The sequence below is a fragment of the Nesoenas mayeri genome (assembly GCF_963082525.1).
Source record: "Nesoenas mayeri genome assembly, chromosome: 5".
Classification (NCBI taxonomy): domain Eukaryota; kingdom Metazoa; phylum Chordata; class Aves; order Columbiformes; family Columbidae; genus Nesoenas; species Nesoenas mayeri.
The window spans coordinates 42,405,939-42,417,977 of record NC_137548.1 but is presented as its reverse complement, the minus strand read 5'-3'; the positions used below and the strand labels follow the sequence as shown (position 1 = coordinate 42,417,977).

Below are 12,039 nucleotides of genomic sequence, written 5' to 3'. Positions count from 1 at the left end.
TCTTGAGCTGCAGTGCACCCACCTGGACACGCCATGGCATTGGGAGAAGGCAGTGTCCCCAGGACACTGTGGTGGGGAGTTCTTTGGGCATCTGTCTAAGGAAGTTAACCTGCAGGAGGGATGCTGACAATCCAATATGAGTGTCCAAAACCAATGTTGTACCCAGCTCCTTCCTGTGTAACATGCTTCGTGTCAGGCCCAAGCTGTATTTCTTCTCCATCCTCAGTTGCCAGGTTCCTCCCAAGGGAGCCCTGACATTCTGTTGCAGGGGAACTCCTGACACAGATTGCTGAGCTGAACACATTACGTTGCATCTATTCTAGGAAAAATGTTAACTGCATTTTGAGCAGGCTTTGCTATGTGGGTCAGCCAGACTGACCTGAACGAACATTTTTCCTAATCAAGACAAAGTCACAGTGTAAAGAAGCCAAAAGCAACTTTGCTGAGGTAGTCAAGGGTGAGTTTTCTCTGCAACAGGCTGGACAGCAATCATAATGAATGACCTTGCGTAAGGCATCACCTTTAAGCCCTAAAGATGGTACTAATTATCCCAGCACTGGTTTCAATTATAATACATACGAGTTTCAGGGAGGACAGACATGCACATTGCTTCCATCCTGTGTGAGGGATTTCTACAGTCTTAGAAACTCAGAAGAAAAAATAGGAAGAGAAAGAAAGGAGTGAAAGAGTGTGTGAATATCTGTAGTTCCAACCTTCATGTTTGTTCTGGCACAACAACATGTCAAGATCGGTGTCAAGCATCTATCACTCAGACACTGACCAGACCAGAGCAGCTTCACATGATTTCAAAGGCAGACGGCCCCAGAGAGATTTGAGAAAATAGAAGTAAAAGGGGAGATGCAAAGAAAGAGAACAGAAGGTGGGTAAAGAAGTCAGAAAGGGATGGGTGAGAAGGGGAAGGCTGGGGTGTTCAGGTCAGCTCAAGGGACTCCAGGAAAGGAAAACCTTAAATGATGTGACCCTACAGAAAATCAGGAGCAAAAAAAAATTGGTTTCTTGAGCAGCTGGGAATAAGTTGGACAGATGTAAACACTGCATGGCAGACATGTGGGGAGCAACTGGGTTGAAAGACACAGCTTGCCTTTCGGCATGCTACCTGCAGTCCCCTGCCGCTGTGGCCATGCCCTCAGCTCCTCACACCCTTTCAGCTATTTCTGCTCTGAGGTACAATGCAAAACATGGAGGCACCAACCCAAGAAAACACCTAACAAGTCATAACACAAGTTGAGCTCCAAAGACAGGAAAGAGTGAGTAAAGGGAAGTATTGCCAGGCTGAAAACACAATGAACTATTTCAGCCAGAGGATACCCAATGACATTAAAGTTGCATGCTTAGATGTCACCTTCTGCAGCAGAACAGCCACGGTGCTAGCATGGGGGTCAGTTGAAAAACACAGCCTTCGTCCCACTCTTGCTCTCACTTCCCATCTCCCATGTGGAGGTAGGAAGTCCCAGCAGTTCAGATGTGTAAAGGAGGATAAATACAGTCCCCAGCAGAAAGCTGGTATCAGTGGGATGTAGTAATCCTGTTGACTGAGATTGGCCTGGGAGCGATGGCTAACACACCTGGCTCTTCTAAAAGACATCTCTCCTGAAAAAGAACAATGTTGGCCACAAGGTTGCCTGTGAAACATTGGTGACAGCACCTGACCTTGCAGCACAGACCTGGCATTTCCTTGGGAAATCTCTCAGCCAAATCAGGCCAAGAGAAAGCTCCTGGCCATTTCTTAGCTGAGCTGTAATGGTCCATTTCATCCCTGGTGCCCTACATGTTCCCCTATAACTCTGCAGCAAAAAGAGTCACCAGCTGGCTTTTGTGTCCCATTTCGTTTCCTTCAGTGGACTCTTCACAACAGGACAATGAGGCACAGGACTCATCCCTTCCCTAAAATGCACTGGTACAAGTCAGTCTTGAGATGAGATCTTCGTATTAAGCACCATGCTATCTGTGGCTATGAGAAGAGGACCTACCGTGTGGTTGTCACAGAAACAACTCCAGAGAGCAAAGAGCTTTTGTTTGCTTCCTTTAACACTGAGAGTTTTTAAACTAGTAAATAAGTAATATACTAAATGCTAATTGAATACTACCATCTGAAAACCTACAGGGAAGTGCTGAGAAAAAAATAAAGGAGCGAGCCCAGGAGTAGACTGTTCTCAGAGGAAACACATGAGTACATTGCAGAGGTGTCAGCCTGGCCACATTTTGAATAGTGAGGCTGCACCTGTGGCTATGAAATCTCTGCTTCTAAAATTTACCTTTAAGGGGCTGCTTCAGAAAACACTCTTCTTTCCAAATTCCCCTCTCTACCAGAGACAGCTCCATCCCAGGCTTCAGTGAGATCAGAGCAGCACCGGATGAGGCCACGCAGTGGCAGAGGAGACTAGGTGCTGGATGAAACCAGTGCAGCATGGGATAGGACCAGTGCAGCACCAGATGGGCTCCTGGGCAGCAGAATGCACTTCGCATCAATGAACCCAACACTTGTCATGGGATTCAGAAGCCACCAGACACCATGCTTAGGCACTCGTACTGGTACTAAGAGGAGGTCCAATGGAACAGTCTCAGAGGCTTTCTACAGCCTGGTCTGTAGAGATGAGACCCCTGGGTTTTCTCCTCTCTGAATATGCTGGTGGCATTGAATGACTGACTTATGTCAGAGGGGATGGCAGTCACCTGGCAGACATGGCCTGAGCTGTACATGACTCCAGCATCTCCCAGCTGGTGCTGCTGACACCCTCCCTCAGTGGGAGTGGACTGTATGCACAGATGTGCTTCCACCCCCTGCCAAACCCTCCCTTTGTTTACCCTGCAAGCACTTCATGAAAGTCCTTCCTGCTGCTCCCCACTAAGACGACGGCTGTGTTTCCAGTGTTTAACTCAGTTTTGGACACATGCCTTCCTGCACTCCTGCTCTCAGTTGCAACCTCTCCTCTAGTTCTGGCCTACCAGCTCAGTTAAAAGGTTCTCTCACTTTGGCTGAGGTGAGTGTTTAGGCCAGTGGATCCCCAGCACATGCAGGCAGTTGTCCAACAGATGAACATTTTCATTTAGGAAGAGTATCCTGAACATTTCTCACTTTCTTGGCAGCTAGGAGGGACACACGAGTGGTCCCTACTCTCTGTGGAGAAAGTATTGACCTAGAGTCTTCCAAAAGAAGATCAAGTCTCTCCTCTTCTTCGTTACCAAAATGGAAATATGTTTCCTGGTGATGACCCTGCAGTGATTATGCTGTAGGCTCAAGGACCCATAAACTGCTGTGTTCAGCTCTGGTTTCATCCTGCTACTAGCACTTCTGCAGGTATAAGTCCCACTATGAGATGATAAGGAGCAGCATGGACATGAAATGAAGGAACCACGAGATGGATCCAAAGAGATTAATGAAATGGGAAAAACTAGGAATTATTATTTTAGGATTCATTTCAATCAGGCCAGGTTTGATGGCCCCACCAGGTCCCTCTGTATCTGTATTGCAGATCCCACAGGAATCTCTGACTGGCAAGTACCAAGCAAAATTTAAATTAAAAAGTCTTGCCTTGCCCAGTACTTGGCTGACTAACCAGGGATGTGTAACTGACCAAATTTAACCAGGCATAGGAACAGAGGGCCAAAATGCTTTCTGTGTGTGTCTCCACAAGGGACTACCATCAGGCCCAGAGACCCAGCTTCCCATTACAGCAGAGCAGCTGAAAAGGGTGAGAAGTGGATGACCAAATCTGCCTGAGCTCTTCTTTACTGTGTGGAGAGATGGTGGGAGAGAGCTTACACATCGTGAAGCTCACTCAGACCAAAAGTCAGTCCAAGACCTAAGCACCAATTAAGTGCTATTTATGTCCTTGTAGTAGGCATAAGAGGAATAGAAGTGCGTACAGGCTTCTTGCAAGAGCAACTCTCTTCCATGGTGAATAGCCTCTCCTTGTCTCCAGAGGATGCTTCCCTTACAAGCTGCACCAGCACCACTCAGCCTGCTCACTACGTACAGTCCTGCTACTTCTCTTCTTTCTGCAGGCGGGAACAACATTAAAGGAAAGAATACATGGTAGGCACACAACTTCGTTTGCACTCAAGGAGCAACCCACAGGTTCAAGCAGTTCTTCTCCCATTCTGCTGGCTTCTAGCAGGCTCCAGAAGATGTCACTTGTCACATTGCCCAGATATACAGGATCACACAGCGAAAGAGTGCGTTACCATGCATTCCCCGAAGGAGCTGTATTAACACCACTGAGACAGCCTGAATTACCATTTTGCAGCTTCTAACAGTGGAGACCTTGACTAGCTTGTAGAATGGGTTTTTTTTCACCTTGATATTTCCCTTTTAGAAGGAGGTAAAGAATATGCTTTGAAAAATAGAGAGTCAAAATAGAATTGTGTTTACATGAACACTCAAAGTCATCTTTGAAAGTATTTTTCATACTATAAAATACAAAATATAGGGAAGAAGCAAACAAACTGGGGTATTAGGTTAAAAAGAAACACATGCCTCCTGTTTGGCTGGTTTATTCTGGCTTCATTCTGACACTGGAGTGGCACAAACCCAGTGAAGCACAGTGGTGAATTTGACTCAAAAGATAAGGCTTTTCAAGAATTTCACAACACTGACAAGAGCTGAAAGTACAGGCTCTCTGAGCACAGCTGTAATAGACTGTAAGTGAATTGATGGGTGCTCACAGAATGACCAGAAATGCTGGACTGGGCAGGAGACAAACAGGTGAAATTGATAAGCACGCACTGCATGAAACTTCATTAGCTTCATTTATGGTAGGTCCTTCTGGCAGAAAAAGATGAGCAAAATTGCCTAGGTTCAAAAGCAGTAGGTTGCCTCCTGAGCAAAGGAGACGGATAGTGTTGTTAGTAGTCATTGTATATATGTAAGCCTGGTTAGCAGAAGCTAAGTGAATAAAAGAAAGATTTTGTGTCCCTTGGAGATTTCCCTTCCAAGTACCAAGCAGACACCACTCTCCTTAAGATTTAAATTAAAAACAACAACAACAACAACCAAACAAATAAACTAAACAAAATCAAAACCACACACCATCATGTAATCACAGACTCATGCAGGTTGAGTGGGAACTCAGGAGGTCTCTAATCTGACCCCTGCTCAGAGCAGGGCCAACACTAAATGCAGACCAGGTTCACAGAATCACAGAATGTTTGGGATTGGAAGGGACCTCGAAAAATCATCTAGTCCAATCCCCCTGCCGGAGAAGGAACACCTAGATGAGGTTACACAGGAATGTGTCCAGGCTGGTTTTGAATGTGTCTAGAGAAGGAGACTCCACAACCTCCCTGGGCAGCCTGTTCCAGTGCTCTGTTACCCTCACCAGGAAGAAGTTTCTTCTCATATTTAAGTGGAACTTCCTGTGTTCCAGTTTGCACTCATTGCCCCTTGTCTTATCATTGGCTGTCACTGAGAAGAGCTTGGCTCCATCCTTGTGACACTCACCAAAGGAAGGAGTTTTCACAGTGTCCCTGGGCAGCCTCATGCATTCACAGTTGTCCTCAGAGTGAGAAATTGTTTCCTTATACCCTGTCTAAACCTCCCCTGTTCCAATTTATGATCCTCCATCCTCCTGCCATGCACTTAAGGAAAGAGCCTGGCCCCATCTTCTCAGTAGCTTCCTCACCAGTGCAGGCAGGCTGCTGCTAGGTCTCCTGGAGCCACCTCTCCTCCAGCTGAGCAAGCCCAGCTCCCTCAGCCTCTCTTCACAAGAGAAGATTTCCAGCCCCAGGTATCTTGGTGACCATCCCCACCACGCAGTAAGATTTATCAATGTCCTTCTGGTACCAGGCTGTCCAAAACTGGACACTGTATTTCAGACAAAGTTTTATAATTGTCGAGAAAAGAGGGATAATCACATCCCTCTGTCTAGCTACTGCTGCTCTCCTGTTCCTAGCTGCTTGCCGCCTCTGCTACCAGAGCACACCATTGCCCCATGACCCTGCTGGGCCAGTCCACCCATTGCAGGGACAAGAGTTGCTATTTGTCTTAGCTAAATTTCATGAGTTTTCTGCTGACCAATTCCTCCAACCTGACTAGGTCCCTCTGAATGGCAGCCCCCACATTTATTCCAATTATTTTTTTTTCCTGTTTCAAGCACACAGACCTTTTTGAGGATGCATCTACAGATGTGCCTTCATTACTTCTTTGTCACAACTTTAGATGAGCAATACAGAGAACCATTTTTTTAAAGACCAAGATGACTCATAAGGAGTGCCAAAGGTTCAGGAATGGAGAGTAGAGACACGTAATTCTTGCCTCAAAGGAGCACAGGCTCTGCAGTAAGGTTCATCCATCTTTTCTTTCTGCTTCCTTTCTGAAGAAATCATCCTCAGAAAAAGTTTCATACTGGCATTTTATGGCCAAAATTCCTGGCCTGCTCTAAGAAAAATGCTTGCTGAACAATATCTGGAAAAGTTTGCCCATCTTTGAAGCAAAGGCACTGGCAAATTAGCGAGCTATTGTGCACGGTGATGCTTTGCACAGTTCTATGTAAAAAGAACTTCTCAACACATCTCAAGATCCCAGGAGATTTGCTGGATTTAGTGAGAAAATGTAAGTGTATTCCTTCCCCCATGTTGTCATGCAGAGTGAGAACAAAGGGGGTGATGTATTATGTTCTGGCTCTTATATCACCAACAGATTTGGTAGGCGAAAAGTGGCTACAGAATCTCTTATATTTATCATCTGCAGGAAGAGAAGATATCAGCTTGACTCTCACACTCCAGCCGAAGTTTGTGGTGCTCACAGTTGGGAAAAAAATTCACAAAAGCATTTATTTTTCCATCTGAAAGCTGAGCACAATGATGCCTGAGTCACTGCAACCTAGTTAACATGAAGGGAAGGGGAGGCTGCTTTGAGAAGCAGCTTTCCAAGCAGAAAGGCAAATTTAAATGAGGTAGGATGGAGCCAGCCTGCACATGGCCACTGCACACTTTAAACACACTGTCCTGGCAAGTGGCACCAGATGGCACTCTTACACAAAAGCTGCTTTTTCATAGAGTCTGCTTGCAGGCAGGAGTTGTATTTAAGCTATAAAGAGGTACCACGTATATTGGTTAGAGATTCTCTGACTTGTGACTGCAGCCCGTATCACACCTGGGTAAAGGGGCTGGTGCCAATACATACTATTTTCACTTTGGTAAGGGAGTAAACACTCCTGGCATAAAGCACTTAGTATCAGCACGGCTTCATCCACAGTGGACGTATATGGAATTATGGAAAGCACAAAACTCCTAGCAACAGGTCTCTCAGATGTGAGCAGGCAAGGCCTTGCAGTGCGAGCGAGTGCTCAGTCTCGGGCTGGCGTGCCATTGCAAGGTCTGTCTGAGCACAGTGGGATTCTGCTGCCTCCCGTAGAGCCGGACCAGAGTCAGTCCTCGAGGCACGATAGTGTCTTGGAAATTAGGAGCTGGTGATATTCATGAGAGATGGGGCTGCCTGCGTAATCTCTTTCCCAGACCCAGTGTGTCTCCACACACTAAGTGAGATGCACATAACATTTATGCAAATTCTGCATCTCTACTGTCTCCTCCACAAGGGAGGCAGCATAAAAGGCTTTAGATATCTTCTGTGTAACACAGCAGAAGTGGATTAATCAGATGTTTAATGGCTACAGCCCTCCTCTCCCTGTCCCCTGCTTCTGTGTCATGACGCCAGCATCTCCGCTGCTCCCCTTGCAAGGGACACCCTCACAGTGCTACACCAGGAATGTGGGAGGTGCCAGTAGGGTGACAGGGGAGTAACAAACTGTGGCTAAAATCTCTCTGTCTGGGGCAGGCACGCTGACCCGTGGCTGCAGCCACTCAGAGGCTGGTGGAGCCTTGAGTGCAGGCAGTGCCTTGCTGTCCAGCGTTGGATGATGCCCTCACCTCAAACCACCTCTGAAGTGGGGCCCTTCCCCCTTTGGCCTCAGGGCTGGGTCCTCCCTGGCAGGGAGGCTGCAGGTTTCACAGCACGAACTCCCACAGAAAGCTCAGGCAGGACAGCAAAGAGCCTGTGAGCACTGCTCAGGAGAGCTGCTGGACTCGGGACTTGCATGACTCCTCAGAGAGGCTGGGCAGTTTCTCTAGAGGTGAACAATGCCCCTTTGGTTTCTTGGGACTGGCAACACATTTTCCTCCCAAGTCACTCTTCCCCCTCACCCTTCTTTCCAAAGTAAATCAGCCCAGCCTTAATGCCAAGCAGGAGATGTTTCATCTCCCAAATGCCACTCTGAGGAAAAGTTACAAGCAAACAAGAGAGGAGGCGCTGAGCCCAAAGGTCTCCCTCCTGAGGGCACCCGGTCGTGCCCCCGGTGCTGCCTGAGCTGAGCCGCAGCAGGTTGTGCACTCCCCGCCTGGGACAGCACACTTATCCCCCAGCCATGGGTCTCAAGAAAGCGCATTGTAAGAACAAACTGCGATTCTTCAGCAGGGTCTCCTCCGGGTGCAGCAGGGCCGGTCCCGGGGAACGCTGCCCGTGTGCGGCGAGGAGCACCCGGGTACCCGCACCCGCGGGGCACTCAGTGCTCAGGCGCGGGACCCCGGCACACGCAGCCCCAGGGCAGTTGGGGCGAAGCGGGGGCCGCGGCGAGCCCGCCGGCGCGTCCCGTCCCCGCTAACCGGGCTGCGGCCGCCCGTCCGGGGCCGCCCCGCCGGGGAGCGGGGAGCTGCCGGCGGTCCCTTACCACATTGCTGAGGAAGTCCGCATCGCTAAAGTCGCCGAGGTCGAGGAAGCCCGTGCCGGCAGCAGGGAAGAGCCGCTCGGCGGGGAAGGGCTCCAGGATACTGTCCATGGTGCCCGCGGCGCGGGGGCTCGGCCGCCCCCCGCACTCCGCCGGCCGGGCTCACTGCCGCGGCACGCTCCCGCCCGCCCCCCGGCGGCGGCGGTCCATGGGGCGGCGGGGCCGCGGCGGGGAGCGAGCCGCCGGCCGGGGATGGGAGCGCCGCGCCGGGTGCCCGCTCGGGGCAGCTGTCAGTGCCCCGCTGCCGAGCAGGCGGTGCCGCCGCCGGCCGCGACACGCCCCCGCCCGCGCACCGGGAGCCGGCGGGGCGGGACTTCCCTCGCCGACACCCCCTTAAGGCAGCGCGGCGGCAGCGGCGGGCAGCGCATCCGCCTCTCGGGCAGCCCCCGGCACCGCGGGGGCCATCTGCGTCCCCCCCTGCATCCCCCCGAACCTCGGGGAGAGCGAGCTCGGCGGGTGCCCGGGACTCCCGCGCTCCTCCCGGGGTGCGGAGGTGGCCGGAGCGTGATGCTGATCCCCGACAGAGCGATTTCAGTTTGACGAACTGATCAGACCCCCCCTTCAGCAGACCCAGCGGTGGCCATGCCTTCAGAGAGGCAGTGGCAATCTCTGGTGTCCCCTCTGCATCCCTCGGGGAGCAGAGCCGGGAAAGATAGATGGGTCTTCTGAGGGGCCAGCGCCCAAAGGGGAGTTGCAAGGTGTCAGGGAGATCTTGCTCCTGCTCTGCCCAACGGGCTTGCAGGTAGGCCTGGCTGCAGCAGCCCATGTGGCTGCTCTGTAATTAGAGAGTTGGGCACCATTAAAGAGCTTCAGGAAGATTATATGGCTTCAGATAAATAGGATTATGGATCCCTGTCCTCTCTGATCCTTACTCCAACCAACACTCAGGAAAACCACTTTTAATAATCCTGTTGAAGACTGATGTTTTATTAATATGTCCCTGCTTTCATGGCTCTATAGGGAATGGACTGGAGTCCCAGCCTCTGGCAATGGCTTTCTTGATCCCAGGCATATGGAGAAAAAAAAAAATAAGAGAGCAGTGCATCTTCCCTGGAAGAAGCCTGGCTGAAAGTTAACCAATAGTGAGGGTCATGGTGAGGAAGTAGAGATTTGAACTGGCTGGAGCCTGTGTTTGAACCAGATACTGGCTTTCCACTCATGTGGCCATCATAGGCTCTTGCTCCATGCTCCCCACAGGTCTCAGGACTAACAGCACAACCCGAGGTGTTCCTTGGCTACTCATTGCACAAGCAGCTGCTTGCTACCTCCTGCACACAAAAGCCTTTATACTTGCACACACAATGGGCTCTTTCAGTTAAATTTGCTTTTACCTTATGTTTCAGTCAAGTGTAAAGAGCCTTTGGGTAAAAGGTTCAGAAGACATAAATTCAACCGGGATGGAGTTGTGCTCAGAAAATAATGCGGTTCCTCCTTCCTTAATGGTAAAGAACCCTCTTTGTCAATGTGGGTGCCAGTGGATTTAAAGGGCGGAACACAGAAACCTTTGCCACTGTAAGACGGAGAAAAGAAATATGTCCTTACCCTTCAGCAAGAAGCAAACTACCTCCAGGCAAGGGGAAAGACATCTCTCCTTTAGCATCCCAGTCAACAGAGTTCTCAGCTGTGAGGCGCAGAAGGACTGAGCCCTGCGATAGCAATGGGGTGACAGTCCAGTGACACAGAGCACAGGCAGAGCCACAGCAGGGCCAGCTTCACCTCCCACCACTAACCAAACATGGCTATCACTTCCCCAGCTGCAAAGACTCACTGGTGAAACCAAGAGTTGCTGGTTCAGTGCCTCACCCAGGTTAACATGAGGAAGGCTCTTCTTGGGACACATGCTCTATTTATCCTCAGCACCAGGCCAAGGAAACTGAGATGGTGTCAGCTCTGGTGGCTGTTTGCACAGCATGGGTGGCATTGTCATCAGAAAAGGTAAAGCAAAGTAAACCTCACTTGTTTGTCTGCACTCTGAAGGAAAAATGCTTTGGCACATTCAGATGGAGATTGTGAGGTCCATTTGGAAGATTAAAGTCTCTTGGAAAAAATGAAATTGCCTGCTCTGAGACCCTGCTTCTATTTAATACTTTACGTACTGAGCATAACTGCCTGGACGCAGCTCCCCTCTCTATTGCTGCTGCACCTCTGCAGGCAAGGAAGGATTGTAACAAACCTCCCATTTTGGTATTGTGCTTCACAACTGTTCTGTTGCGTCTTGAAGAGCTCTCATTGGGACCCCCACCCCTAGCACTTGTGTAGAGCTTTGAAACAGACATTTTCTCCATGTCAGATACAAATGCATTCATTGAAGGCAACGCACAGGTTACTTCTGTGTTCAGCGAGTGTCACTGCTGACCTCTGGAGCCAAAAAGGGGAGGTATTTCTGCAGGTGAGCAGCTTTGTGCTCCAAAAGAGACTTGGGGACAGGCAAAGTGTTGATGGAGTGAGGGGCGGTGATTGCAATTCAGAAAGTCTTGGAGGTGCTGCTGCAGCTGGCAGGGGGTGTCCACAGCCGTGTGGGGAAAGGACAGGCAGAGCAGCACTGCTGCAGCAGAGGCCTGGCAACTACAGCACTTGCAACACTCGAACGGTGTTAACAGCATCACATGGCTGTGAAGAAGGCAGACACCATGCTGGGATACAAATTTAGGAATCCTCCTGCAAAACCTTTACAATATGAAGTTCCTCTCTGCTCTGCAGAGGACTAGTGCAGAACACGGCATTAACTAAAATACCGTGCCTATCTGAGGTGCCACCCACAGAGCAAGATGGGGACTATCAGGGCTGGATCCTGACAAGGGCAGTGAAGAAAAAGTGAACCCTAAAAAAGGACTGAGGCAATTGGGCTGTTTTGGTCTAAAGAGATGACTGTCATGCCAAAAGCCTTTAGGCACTCAAAAAGTTGCAGGAAATAGGAAGGCAGGAATTGTTCTCCATTGCCGCACCGGAGGGGACAAGCAGTAACAGACGAGTACCTGGGAAGTGGCAATGTCACTCTTACCAGAGCATCTTTTGAACCAAGTTCTGCAGCCATCTCTTGGGACATAGATACGGCAGATCAGGAAGCAGCCTTGGGGCAGTGGCTGGATCACATGATCACTCAAATTCCTTTTCAGTCCTATTTTCTCTGATTTTACATTTAGATTTGTTTGCAATCTGATCGCAGCAGGAGACCGAAACAGCAACCAAGTATGTTTAAACTGAACAAGCCTCAAACTGACAGCAGATAAGCCTTCCCAGCTTCACAACATTTGATACTGTAAAGGCACATGTATGAGGAAGCTCATTTTATCAGTGC

At 49.7% G+C, this 12,039-nt stretch overlaps 1 protein-coding gene across 1 annotated transcript in view; it reads right to left on the bottom strand.

Moving 5' to 3' along the window:
* CREB3L1 (cAMP responsive element binding protein 3 like 1) overlaps window positions 1-8,792 on the bottom strand; it is a gene marked incomplete at both ends in the record, with an annotated part of 44,765 nt that extends 35,973 nt beyond the window's left edge. Inside the window, one exon of the mRNA XM_080344534.1 lies at window positions 8,685-8,792. Coding sequence (XP_080200660.1) covers window positions 8,685-8,792 — 108 coding nt within the window. The remainder of the gene's footprint in view (window positions 1-8,684) is intronic.
* Window positions 8,793-12,039: the final 3,247 nt, after the last annotated feature.